The 14202-nt window shown below is 35.7% G+C and overlaps 1 protein-coding gene across 2 annotated transcripts in view; it reads left to right on the top strand.

Annotated features, from left to right (window-relative positions):
- Positions 1–14202, top strand: part of LOC106746505 (3-hydroxy-3-methylglutaryl-coenzyme A reductase) — a 28580-nt gene that overhangs the window by 6101 nt on the left and 8277 nt on the right. Inside the window, exons 1-4 of one of the 2 annotated variants that reach the window (XM_014623158.1) lie at positions 5389–5534; positions 12634–12844; positions 13128–13239; positions 14056–14143. In XM_014623158.1, coding sequence (XP_014478644.1) covers positions 5506–5534; positions 12634–12844; positions 13128–13239; positions 14056–14143 — 440 coding nt within the window. In that variant the 5' untranslated portion in view covers positions 5389–5505. Of the gene's footprint in view, positions 1–5388; positions 5535–12633; positions 12845–13127; positions 13240–14055; positions 14144–14202 lie in introns of those variants that run through there. The other variant, XM_014623159.1, reaches the window with a different exon arrangement.

The raw sequence follows: 14202 nt of genomic DNA, 5'->3' as shown, positions 1-14202 counted from the left end.
ACATTTTTAGCGCTGAACTTGGCGGTCGATTTTACTATATATTTTATCGATATCATTTTATATATTCAAATTTATATATAAATATTATAAATTTCGTGTTAGTGTGCGACAATATTATTCACGGTCTAGACGTCTTCTTTTACGAACAACTGAATTTCGAGAATATACGTAGATAGTTACACCGAGATTTAACTTGGAAACCGCGCTTCTCGCAGCTTAGAGATCGAGGAAATATTTTCGAGCTTCTTGTCACATTGCTGAATGCTCGTCATATTTATTCGAATTACTCGTTTATGTAATCTTAATAAAATAATTTTTAATTTTCTATCATTTTTCACAAGTGTGCATATTCTCACGATTTATACTCCAACATCGTAAAGTATTACGAATACGTTAAATGCAATCATGGATTGTCGGATCGTGTCGTGATAAAAAGCAAATAAATAATTTTTTACGGGACACAGTGGCCGTTCCGCTTGTATTTAGGCACGCTCGATAACGATGGCGATTACATTGTTTCATATCCCGTAAAGGTAGTAAACGGAATCGCTCGGCGATCGAAGACAATCGTCCGATGCACGCATACGCGACGTTTCCGACGGTGCGTCGCTGTTGAATCGGGGTGCTTAGCCCGGATGTAGTCTCTACGGTGTGTAACTGCGTAAACGCAGTGGCCGATTACCCACTATTTGTGCGTTTCTCTCGCTTTCCACTACTACGTGTTTTACAACCTTCGACGTTTGTGCGTCATCACGAAACGTCACGATTCGCTTTACATCCTCGGAAAATATGGCGCTGTGTTACGTATGTTGTTTGTTATTGTGTGTATCAGCGGCTGTTCAATCTTAACAGAATAAATTATTGATTCATAAAGCAGTATAAAGAATCTTAATATAATAAAGAAATATCTCACCTTCGCGTATGCAAGAGAAATACGTCGAGTAATTTATGAATTTCAATCAATTTAAACGGATCTAAATTAGTTTTCCGGAAAATGACTTCGCTATCTTGGAAAGTCTCCTGAAATCTAAAGCAAAAACCACTACAATTCTGCTCGAAATGGAGTAACTTTCAGCTGAAAAATATATTTTTTTGCATTAATCAAATTATAAGTCATTCTACATGAGAAACAAAGATAACATATTCTCTATTCTTGCAATTAAGAGTAATTATCTTGTGACCGACAAACCGCTAAATTTATAGGTGCGCGAAAGTGCACGGGAGAGTTTTGGAGAGATTTGAACGATCGTTGGCGAAGATATAGCGTGGAAAGGTAAAATGCATATCCTGTCCACCGAAAGTCGCGGGTTCTGTATGCACTGTTATGTACAGAACGCGATATAATATTAAAAATCGAGAATAAACGGGTTTAAAATTGTGACTGTGATTGAATATACTTAATTTTTTTAATACACGAGATGTGATTAATCACATCTATCTGTTTATGAGATATGTATATCTTCTCTTTTCTTCTTTTTCTGCTTTTTATTGCATAAAAATGTTCTACGCCAGGATAAGGATATTTGCCACTAAGAACCGCTTTGATTAAAAAGTATATGTATTACAAAAAATCTAATCATAATTGGTAATGTTAACTTTGCTTACGTATAACTTCATAATTCATAATTATAGCTTACGTCATTTAGAAATAACATCAAAAAACTTGTGTACGAGGAAATCTATAATTCCGATTACGCTATTCTATTATGCAACATATACTATTTCGTCACCATTCGTGCGCTTTTCATTATAATGATACATTTGCTTGATACATGTCGATTTTTTAAAATTATCGGCTTAGGAATGAAACTTCGTTCTAAAAGTCACAGAGTATAAAAGATCTATTTAATAATATATTATCAGTTCGATCTTAGGTGGCGTTGCCAAGGTTAGAATGATTACTTTGAATAATTCAATAATTTTTAATAAAATCTTGTTGCGCAGTAAAAAGTAGAAAGAGGAAAAGCGAAAAGAAACGCACGTGTTACAAAATAAAAAGTAGAAAAAGAAAAAAAGAGGAAAGAAACGCAAGCAATGTTCGATCGTGAACTTACTTCAAACTTGAAATATCTATATACGGTGCAATTTTTCATATTAAAATGCCACAAGTGCTCTCGGGCAAGGAATAAGTAGATATAAATCTTTTAGTGGCTTCTGCAATTAAAATTCTTAAGCTGTATGTATACAGGGTGTTTCAAGAAAGGCAGGTTGACTATATGTAGCCGTGTATATATCAATGCAAATAAAAAAGTTTATATAAATATAGTGCCTAAAACGCTCAGCTGACGGGCTTAAGGTCGTACAAAGGTTACGAGAAAAATTTTTGTATTATAATAGGTTTTAATGCTTACTTTATTCGATCTTCCCTTACAAAGAAGTACTATTAGCTATGATAAATTGGCCAGCGATGAATTACTCTCTTGTCTTGTTTATAACATTCTTCGTGCATACACCAGTACATTTTTCTAGTTTCCTGCATAGAAAAGTTAATTATCATGATGAAGAATTGTGTGACATTTGTCTTCAATGCCTTCTATCGTCTTCATACCACAAAACAACTAAGTACAATTCTCTTCCGCTTGAGATACAGTCGGCAGATTCTCTCAATGATTTTCGTGCTCTACATTGAAACATATTATAACTAACAGTTGAATCTTATTTGCCGTCCTTTATTCGTCGTTATAATATGTTATAATTATGTATGTATGTTGCTGTATTATGTAAATTACATATTACATAAGTTACATTATATTCAGGACCACTTTGTGCTACTATTTATTTATTATTTCATTTATAAGTCTTTGTTTTATTACTTCTCATATCAATATATTTATTCATGCACAATTAAGTTGAGTCAGTGAAATCAGCTGTACAGCTATTACCTCACCTTTTGGTTACTTACGTTAATATTCTCTTCGATTTTATAATCTTCTACATCAAATAAAGAAATATAATAATAATAATTATTATTTTTATAATTTTTATAAAGTTATTCGTCAATTGAGCGTTTTAGACATTATATTTATAGGAATTTCTTTCGTTTATATTGATATATACTGCACAGCTACAAATAGTCAGTTCATCTTTTTTGAGATATCTTATACAAAACAAGAGCTCTGAGAACGGGCCAAGAAGACAGAGCGTTATGTGCAATGTGTTAATTTTTAACAAAAACCATTGAAGCGAATGACAGAACGCAATAAATGGCAAAAGACATCTTTTCCATCTCAGAAAAATATCTATTTTGCCATTTATGTGATTGAGTTAAAAAATGAACAATAACGACAAATTCTAATTATTATTTAAACGATACACTTAAAAGTAATAAAAACTTTATGAGCGACACCTAGATATAGTTAAATTTAGAAATATTTAGATAAATCAAATAACTCAGAAAAAGAAGTGCTGGATTTAAATAAATAATTATTTCAATACACTTTTTCCTGCGTATACTTATAACGAATGAATGAATGAAGAATAGATATTTTTACGATAAGAGAATGATATCCTGTCTATACATTGCACATCCACGTTTAGAGACTATTCAAAAGAACAGTGAAGGTTTTCACTAACTGATCGCAAGAGGTAAGAGAATTGTACAATGATCTATTATTAAGTCGATATTTGAGCCACACTCCTGCGCAAGACAATGTCTAGTGTTACACATTAGACAAGCCGAATAAGTATCTGCAAATAGTGTAACATTGTACGGCGATAAAACGAAGGAGAATTATTCATTTCAGATATACGATGACGTATTCGTGATATACATTATTTATTTAACTCGAAGAATAACTCACCAGTTGGGTTATCTGATTCTGAAGCGGACGCTTTGTATAGCGTTGCACCTTTCAGACGGCGTGCGACAAACGCGTTTTGGACACTACCGTTACTTTATTACCTACATAAGCTTCCCTCTTGTATTACAACGAGAAACACCATCGGGATTATGACAATTGTTATTTGCAACTGACTGCAACGGCGATCTCGGCAGAGATATTATTTTTTCCGAATGTGCTCTACAATCGTTACAGAGTGATTTTGACGGCGATGCATATTGCATGAAAGGTATAAAAGGAGAAAGATCCGAAAAGGATTGGGAGAGGAAAAGAGAGAAAAAGGAATGTGTATCTATTCGTGGAGGTTGTTGGGCTGCGAAAGGGAGTTGTGAGAGTGGACGGAACGGAAATAAGGGATGAAGAGGAATGTGCGAATGCCCGAAGTCGCGCATCCTGAGTCGCGGAATCCCGAAAGTTTCTCATGATATGTTCTACCGATTTCGGATACCCGGATACATACTCTCTAACGTCGCGAGAAACTTCTGGGATTCCGCTATTGGAATTTTCGAGAACCCGCGCGTCCCTGATAGAGAGATCACGGGAGAGATTCGTCGGATGGCCATTGGAATGTTGATCAGACATCAAATATATAGACGCAAGAGATGATGCAACGGGAAGAGTTACGAAAGAATGGAGAAAAAGGAAAGGAGAGCAGCGACAATTTCACAAAACAGAAGAACGAGAATGTGAAGAAGTTGGAAAAATAAGAGAGATGTGAAGGAAATAGGAGAGAAAGATGAGAAGGAAGACATAATGAAAATACAAAAAGTTAGGTGATAATGAAAAATTTTTATACAAAGAAAATGACGTATTGTGTAGATCGCATATATTAGAGATTCATAAAACTTCGTCAAACGTGTAACTGCGTTTCTTTTTGTTAATTGTGACGAAATGTTTTACGCGCTATGTTCAGTTAAAGCATCTCCTATTGTTATCATCTTCCTGACAACTATTCGATCTCAGGTACACAACATGACTCGTCTTGAGTTAATCAACCTATCTGCGACCTGGCTTTTTGCAAATAAGTATACTTTACATACAAACAATATGACAGCATGAGAGGAACCTAAAAGAAACGGTTCATCCGAATATTCAGAGGAAAGATGAATAAAGAGATAGAAAGGGAGATGGTTAATGGATTATATTAGCAAGCGAAATAGGGGAAGTATCGTGATTAAAAGGTAAAGAAATAGAACAGGTGTCATCATGATGTAGAATCAATAGCATATACGTGCACGCACGAAATACACAAGTGTTCGCGAGAAAGAAAATAAAAGTATCGCACATTCTGAACAATAATGTCGCATAAATATCAGTTCTTTTAGCGAATCTCTGAATAGTCGAACGTCTAAATGAAAATGCACAAATATGCCCCCTCCTCCTCCCCGCATTTATATCCAGGGCGACGGCGTTGTTTAAAAATCTTGTTGAGCTGCTGGAAAATTTGTATTTGGACGAAAGAGCCGAGTGGGGAGCGCAGCGAAGGTGGGACGGCAATGGTAAACTACCGTCGCCGTCGAGGATCAAACGTCAGTTGGTCAGTGCGCGCCGCAAGTATTTGAAGGGAAGTTCACGTGGGATCGTATCTTCAGTTTTGAGCTGGCACTTGCTCGGGCTAGCTCCTTACGTATCTCTTGTCGCTGCCTGGCGAGTGTTCTGTTTGCCGATGCTCCATTTATTCTTGTATATTACGAGGTGAGACCAGACGTTCTCGACGTACACTTGTTTGTTCGCTCACTCCGTTTTTTTGCCTTAATTCTCTCTGTACATTAATTCTCTCTGCGTAACGTCTCGCGGAATGCTGACATTGCTGCCTGCTCGTTGCGCGAAAACATTGATGAACGCCGAGTCGTTCGCGTGTTTACTTGTCGAGAGGCAAATAATTCGGCGTGAATCTTTCGAAAGATCGTACAGGAGATCGTACCGAGAATATAAAGGAAGCAAGAGAAAGAGAGGGGGGAGGAGAGGGGAAAAGGAGAGAGTGAGAGAAAGAGAATACTTCGCGAAGTCGAAAATAATACGTGCTGTTAAGGTCACTGCTTATAACGACGATGTTTTTAAGTGACAGCGAAATGTTTTATCGATTCGCAAATTGTCTCGATTTTTGAAGCAGTTGAAGGAGGATTGTAATAATTACGCGTAATTTTTTTTTTTAATAAGTTAATCTAGAAACACGAGCATTCTACGAACAATATCGGATAAACAACATTTTTCAGTTTCATTACATTATTCGCAACTTTCTTGCATCATTAAACTATGAAAGGTCACTTAGATTACGTTATCAAGAGTTTTCTGAAGTCTCGGTGTAATGATCAGTACGCGGAGTTATGTATACCAAAGGATTTCCCAACCGATATCGCACCAATTGGCCGAAAAAAAAAAAGCGAAACATTACTCACGTCTTCTATTTCTGTCAGGTTGTTCCGGGATCGTTCTTCCAAGTGCTTTACCTATATATGAAGAGTCATCACAAGTAAATCTCAATCAACATTATTAATTGAAAAAGACTACATCAACCGCGATTAATCCTTGATTAACAATGGTAAATGAAAACAAGCGTGTGTCTACTTCCTGCATCTCGAGCTAATCTAGAAAACTACACATGTAACCGCACGTGCCGGTGTGAAATGCCTTCTCTACGCAAGTATTGTTTGCTAATCAGATTATTGTTTTACAAACTAGGCAATTGTGATGAATATCTAAGGATTAGTTGAAGTGAAAAGTTCGCGTCGGCTTTATGTGTTCTGCATATCTAAGAAGTGTATCTACACTTTCATTTTTCTCCTGAAGACATAAAGACTTTTTTGTACAACGAATCAAGTGCGTCGATAAGCAAGTGGGACTATGTTGAAGAATTACGTTTTTTTTTTCTGAGATCTCTATTATTATGATAGAGATTTCAAAAGTGAGAATAATTATGGACTGACCTTCTGTATATCATTAGGCCAAGGAGGATTGTAATAATTACGCGTCATTTTTTGTTTAATAAGTTAATCTAGAAATACGAGCATTCTACGAACAATATCGGATAAACAACATTTTTTAGTTTCATTACATTATTCGCAACTTTCTTGTATCATTAAACTATTAAAGGTCACTTAGATTACGTTATCAAGAGTTCTTTGAAGTTTCGGTGTAATGATCAGTACGCGGAGTTATGTATACCAAAAGATTTCCCAACCGATATGGCACGAATTAGCCGAAAAAAAAACGAAACATTACTCAAGTCTTGCGTCGTAAGTGTTTATTATGTTCCGCTATCAATCACTTCACATGTATGCTCTGTTGTGCAACCTACATCCAATGTGATGATGTACAGGAGACAATTGCGAAGAACTTAGAATTAGAGACTGCATATTGAATTATTTTGTTAGCGATTTTATATATTCTGGTAATGTATCGTTAATATATACTGGTCCCCTATTGCATAGGGAAAAGTATTGTATCTTGGATCTATTTTAGATCCATGTCGATTTCAGCGCCATCTAGTGATTTTTTTGCTTTGCTAATCTGATAATTAATTGTATTTACCATCATAAATAAGCATTTCGACAGTAAACACAATGAATTATCATATTAACACAGCAAGAAAAACATTAGACAAATCACTGAAATCGATGAGTCCAAAGTAAAATAATCAAAAGTATATCTTATTCTATATTTTTATTTTAAAAACTATATCTTTATTTAAAAAATTTCAATGCTGGCATTGTACTGGTATTATATGTGTGTATAGACGTCCAATATCGATATCATACTGAAATTTTGCTTAATCTCGGTATAATATCGGTATAAATACTGTGGATTTCCATATCGGTATGCATAATTATTATTTCCTTTTTGTATTCTTTTGTTACACATATATTATAATTACATTATAAATCTAATTATTTGATGATAATTACATTCAATAATGTGATTTGGCATTGGATGTTCACACACAATATCGAAGTTATACCGAAATTTTTTAATATCGATATTTATATAAATCGCTTATCTTTCAGTTATTGAGTAAGACAAGAAGATAAAAATTATATTTTTTATGTCGGTTTTAATCTCTACTTAGAGTTACAATTGATAAATATAAATTTCATTAAAAATTCCTACTTTATCGTGTTATTATAATACTTTTGTAGAATTATTTGTTTCTTTTGAACAGTTTATTAATTAATTAAATAAATTCTTTAGATCCTTCGACATACAATGTTACTGCAATATTTGTTTTAGATAAGATTTATTATTTATTTATTTTTTAAATTATTTAATTCTCTAATCGACTCGTAAAACTTTTTTGTTTGAAATGTGTATAAATCTCAATGTTTGCAACCAGATGTCGAAAATTAACCCTTTGCACTCGAGGGCTCCGTTACGGAGACAATGCAAATAACTTTCAGTTCATAACATAAGGACAAAGACAAATCGTAAAAACTATTGTGTATTATTCCGCTCTTGTTATTTGCTCCTCGAGTGCAAAGTATTAATAGAATATGCATTGTGATGTCAATACGCGCGTAAAAATCGAACTTTCCCTATCACGCGCGGCAACACTTAATTGGCAAAAAAAAGAAGCAGAATAAATGAATAAAGGAAAAATATTAAAAAAAGAAAAATGCCGAAACAAAAGAGAAGAAGAAGATGGCATACGCGCCGCAACAGATCGCATAAAAGAAAGTATTATTGGCAAGGAAAGTAAACTTAATTTACAGGACAGTCTGGTCGCGAAAGAGAAACGTACCGGTGGAAAAAGTGAGCAGCGCGATGAAGCGACGACGACGTAGCGTTGCATTAGTATACGCGCGAGAAAGGTGGGCGCTCACGAAGAATAAAGAAAGTAGCGATCTCGGCGCGGAAAAGTTGAAAAATTTCCCTCGGAATGCGTGACACGGTAAAATCGGCGAAAAATAGCGGAAAATGCACACGGTACTTTATTCATTTACCTAAAAAAAGCTTTGTCGACTTGGTTGAAGAGAATTATGGCTCATTACAATATCCAAATGTCAATAGTCGTACATTAATATTAACCTATGTTCATCTTTGGGTTTGATCTTTGAGATAATTTAATTAGAGAAATAAATTTCTTTACAATACAGTGGTAGTAGACAATTTATTGAAGAAAATGCAGTTCGCCGCGACGAATGGCGACGGTGGATATCGTAATCTCTCTCACTCTCCAAGTTTTTTATACATATGTAATATATTTTGTATATAATACATTTTCTAAACAAAGCAAGTTAAAGCTTCTGAGTAGCCGCTGTAACTATTCTTGTTTGATAACTTCAGCAAGAAAACTGCTAAGATTTCTTGTGTTATATTTTTAAATAAAAAGATATACCTACAAAATAACATTTGTAATCGATCCAGCACATTTGTGTAAATATTGTTTGAATATTTTCCTTTCACTTGAATCAGTAAATAATCGCAAAATTAATATTGACAAGATCAGTTCATTTTCAGAAAAATATGTGTTATCTCGCATTTGGCATCAATAAGCCAGGACAGTCATAGCGACTATCCAGGAATTTTTAACGATTATATAAAAATATATTCATTAGCATACATTAATATTACAATAATATTAATTGATAAACATAAATGATAATATTTGAAATTGATAACGCATACGCGAAAGATATTTTTCTCATGTTCAATCATTCGTTATTTTTTATCGACATAATTTGCGTTATTTGAAATTTATAATTTTTCTTGTTTTTTTTACGATAAGGTCGTTCCGTGTAGTTCTCGGAAAAGTCGGGTTTTTTCGACATGTCGTCATAATCGGAAATGTCAAACTTTCGTTTGTTAAATGTTTGTATGCAAATCCGAAGTGCAAATCATATCGAACACGATCGATATTCTCGGATCCCTATAGTTGGCGATGCGTGACACTACGTTATATTTTTCATATGGGTGATCTCACCGAGTTTGTAGTGGTTGCTTAACGCTGTCTGCGTGAACACGTGTCGTGTTCCTAGGTTTCTTCTATAAATTAATTTACTGCACGATTATTGTACTATTAGGTCAACTGACATTAATATGTCATGAGGCTTCTGCGATCAAAACAATTAATGAAACAAGACTAACAAATTCACGTAATTGTAATATTAACATTTCATCATGACGTAACGATCCTTATTTCACTTATTATCTGTTCGCAACGATTTACTCGCATTAATTATGCGAGATAATCTAGCGTCGATTGAATCTAGAGTAAAGTCACGTGATGGGGATGTCATGTAAAAATAGTCTATGTATAACATATATTTTAATAAGACACGCGAGCGTATCGTAAAAATACACCACAGATGTGCCCAATCGATTTCAAAGCTCCTTCGGAGCAGGATACTGTGAGTCTCTAAATCCTCTGATCCTTTTCGCAAATCACTTCGTACTGGCACTTCATCGCGAACGTTCCAACTCTGTCCATCGGTTACATTTAACGTACTCCGTTGGCGGCATCGACCTGCCGTTGACGAAATTTGCGATTTTGCAAGCGGTACTTTCTTCGGCCAGTTGATATACGCCCCATGGAGAGAGACGATCGTGAGGCCATTGCGAAAACGTAATTTATTCTATCAGGGAACTAATAGATTCAGATTAATTCACCACGAGCTCATCGTCTTTATTTTCTGACGCTTGTGCGATTTTCGGCTTTATTTTCTGCCTTACTTCCCATGATTTTACGCTCTCTGGCTCTGTGTCGTACTCATTGATGCTTTGGAAATAATAATATGTCTCAGACAGTTGGTACCTGTTGGAAGTGAGAAGAGTACAACGGTCAGTTGAGTGTAGAAATATTCCCGAGTACATTGGCTCTTGGAAAGTCACCAACCTTGACAGATATCTCGTTCTTTCGAGTTCCATGCTGACGAATTAGTTGTTTTTTATGAGAGTTAACTACGTTTATTAATAGATATGAAAAATGCCAAATGTGCAATGCGTTTCATATCGATCTCTTATCGTTGCACAATGGCACGTGACATACAATCGACGTGGTAATGTTAGTGGTTGAGCAACAAGAAAAGAAAAAATCAGCCGCCCCAGAAAATTCTTGATCTAAACCTCGCCTGCCTCATTTCGAAAATTTATTTATGACCGACACTCCGAATTCGACCGTGATACTTGCGTGAAACGAGGCTCGTTTTCGGCAGTCGGCCGATTAGCAGGTGTGAATTATTCGAGAGATTCGAGAGTACGATGTCGCAACGTATGCAAAGTTGCTGTAACATTTTATTAGAGAGAATTCTCACGCCGTTTTTATGAAGACACCTCGATTGCCTCAGAGGTCAAATAAATAATACTTACAATGAATCATTACAGCTTTCTTTGTCTTTATTGTGCGGTTTACGAGACCATTGCATTAGCAATATATTAGACATACTTGTTTATACGTCGAAATGTATGTTGAATCAATTTGACGTATTACTAACCCCACTTGGTCATATCTTAATACATTATTAAATATCATTCCAACACGTAGCTGTCATTATTTGTTTGATCTTTTTCGCTTTTCTCCTCTTCTTTTCTCCCTTTCTTCTTTTTCATGACATCAGTTGGTCGTTTAACATACCATCGATGCTAAAAAGCAAATTTCGCGAGATCGAATGTTAGAGTACACAGTTGAAGCAGTCTATCGTTATATAACTCATAATATGACGACCATGTTGACACTTGTAAAAAGTTACGTAATATCTTGATACTTTCCCCAAACAGGGAATCTTATCTTCGGGCACCATGCCGCATGTTAATCGCATACCATATCGATTCACGATCCTGTTTGCTCCTCGAATTTTTCCGAGAGAGGCAGAGATACCGGATGCGAGTTTTCACGGTTCTTTCCGGATTTTTCTACCGATTTAACGGATGAAATTAGTCTTCGCGATACGTCGACCGTTATTTTCGTCAGAAGCTTCTACGTGATGTAAGGAATACAACAAAAGTTCGTCGAATTGCATTCAATCTCATTGGCTCAAAAGATGAGTCACTTTACAAACGCGGAAACGATTGCCTGAATTACTTGAAAAAAACAGTAGAAAGTAATGGATAACAATGGCAGATACTTTGATTCAGCATGATACGCATTGTTTCGTTGCTGTCACTGTTAATAAAAGAAATTTTACTAAAAGTCCAACGAACTTTCGCAAGCTCTTAAAAAGATACTCGAGTCATCCTGTTTTACTACAAATTTTTTAGTACTATATTCACAGTATTATTTTTTACTAACTTATTATTCATTACTAACTGCACAGAATTAAATGTCCTTTTCACAATTACAATACATACGTCAATGTAAGCGACAACGGTTGACTTTATTCGAAAAACGAAAACAAATTAATAAATTATATAACTTTTCTCATTTTTCGAATAAAGTTAACTGCCGCCTACGTTAACATATGTGTTATAATTATGTAAAAGGATTTCTAATTCTGTGCAGACAAATGTAGTATTAAAAAATTTGCAGTACAAGAGAACGATTCCAGGACCCCTTTAATAATAAATAAATCATTCCTTTACTACTTAACAGCGATTACCCAGACAGAACAAATTTCTAATAGACATCTTAAAAACATCTAAAAGACGTTATATTTTTCAAATGTCTTTCAAATTCTTTAAGAAGCCTTTTAGATATTTGTTTTGTCTGAGTAATTACAATTATCGTTACAGTTGTAAAGTCTCAGCTCGTCTCAACGGGTCAAAATGATTTCCTTTTCCATTTCCCAACGGGAAGTGTCGAGCCACCTGTCGGTCTTCGGGCAATCAACGATCAGAAATAAAGGATTCTTTCCACATGTTACAGATTTTGCATAGCACTGTCGTGTAGCAAAGACACAATGGCACACTTCTTCGAGGTATACGGACGGTTCTGTGCCGGTCATCCTCTGGAAGTGATTGTGGCGACCTTCACTTTGACGGCGTGCATGCTCAACATGGAGACAGGAAACAGCCTGCTGCGCGAAGGAAATTTGCTCAATGCTACGCGTTGTCGTCACGGCAAATGCGATAACGATGTAAGCAGATACTGCGAAATTCAAGTTTACCATTACTTTCACACATTTGTTGACTTCTTTGTGCGGCCGTCCCGTAAATTCGCTGTTTGTTTAAAATGAACAATAACGATCGAATATCAGGTATATTTCTTCAAACAATACATTAGTGAACAAAATACATATTTACGACACGAAGCACTCTCGATATAATCGCTCCCAGATTGAATAATGTTTTCTTACGAGATTGTCGCTGCTGCATATTCGAATAGATGACGTACAGAATACTCGTATTTCTGTTTATCAGGAGCAGAATGCAGCGGATATTATAGTGATGACGATAATACGATGTTTTGCTGTACTATTCACCTATTACCTGTTTCGCAATTTACAGAAAATGGGATCTAAATATGTTTTAGGTAAGTTATACATACATATATATATATATATATATACAAACGAAATACACACCGATATTAACACTTTAATGGCCGCTCACACAACATGTGTGTGATAGCCGGAACAACTGTTACTATCCGCTCACACAACATGTGTGTGATGCTACCGCCGAAGATTATTGGCCAGTACCACACTCTCTGTGTGATGATTTATGAATATAAACAACAAATTTTAATAAAGTTTTTTAAAATTAATTCTTCAAAAATATTGCCGGCCCCTGGCGACGTTTGATTGCGTAGATGTGCGGCCATTAAAGTGTTAATTGCTAATTTTACTTCCGAGCTCCTCGTTTATCTTTTCAAAAGAGCCGCGGTAGAGCATCGTATATACAGATTTCTTCATTTGAAGACAGAAAAGCTCGCGCGCTGAGATAAATGTGTAATAATTATGCATGCTTGGATCATTCATAAAACCGGATCTTCTCGAGCGGCGCGTGAAAGCCCTCGGCGGCAGTGAAAGTATCATGGAAAGCGATAGCGTTTAGCATGTAGTATCACGTTCGCGCGCGCACGTACGATTACATTCGGTTATTGAGTGCTCTAGCTGTACTTAATTATATGAAATCTACGCACCTGTAACGTTAGAGACGTTGCGCACGCAAATAGTCAGCGAGATATTAATTCACGATGAGATTACGTTGCACAGACGTAACACGTCGATAATTACGTTGGTGTGTACTAACGATCGAAATGTCAGTTTATTAGCGTATTCTATCTCCCGATGTATCAGGATCTTAATATCTTATACTCAGGAAGCTGCGGAAATCTCTGTTGCAGGTATCGCCGGCCTTTTTACCGTATTCTCCAGCGTGGTGTTCACCAGCACCTTGGTGAATTTCGACCGCGGCAACGTCTCGGACTTGAAGTAGGTACTATTTCACTTCTGTACACGGAACGAATCAAATTAGAATCACATTATGCAGA

This window comes from Dinoponera quadriceps, unplaced genomic scaffold, assembly GCF_001313825.1.
Source record: "Dinoponera quadriceps isolate SergipeBrazil2010 unplaced genomic scaffold, ASM131382v1 scaffold1850, whole genome shotgun sequence".
NCBI classification, from domain to species: domain Eukaryota; kingdom Metazoa; phylum Arthropoda; class Insecta; order Hymenoptera; family Formicidae; genus Dinoponera; species Dinoponera quadriceps.
The sequence above is the reverse complement of the archived record's forward strand: the minus strand, read 5'-3'. Positions and strand labels throughout refer to the sequence as shown.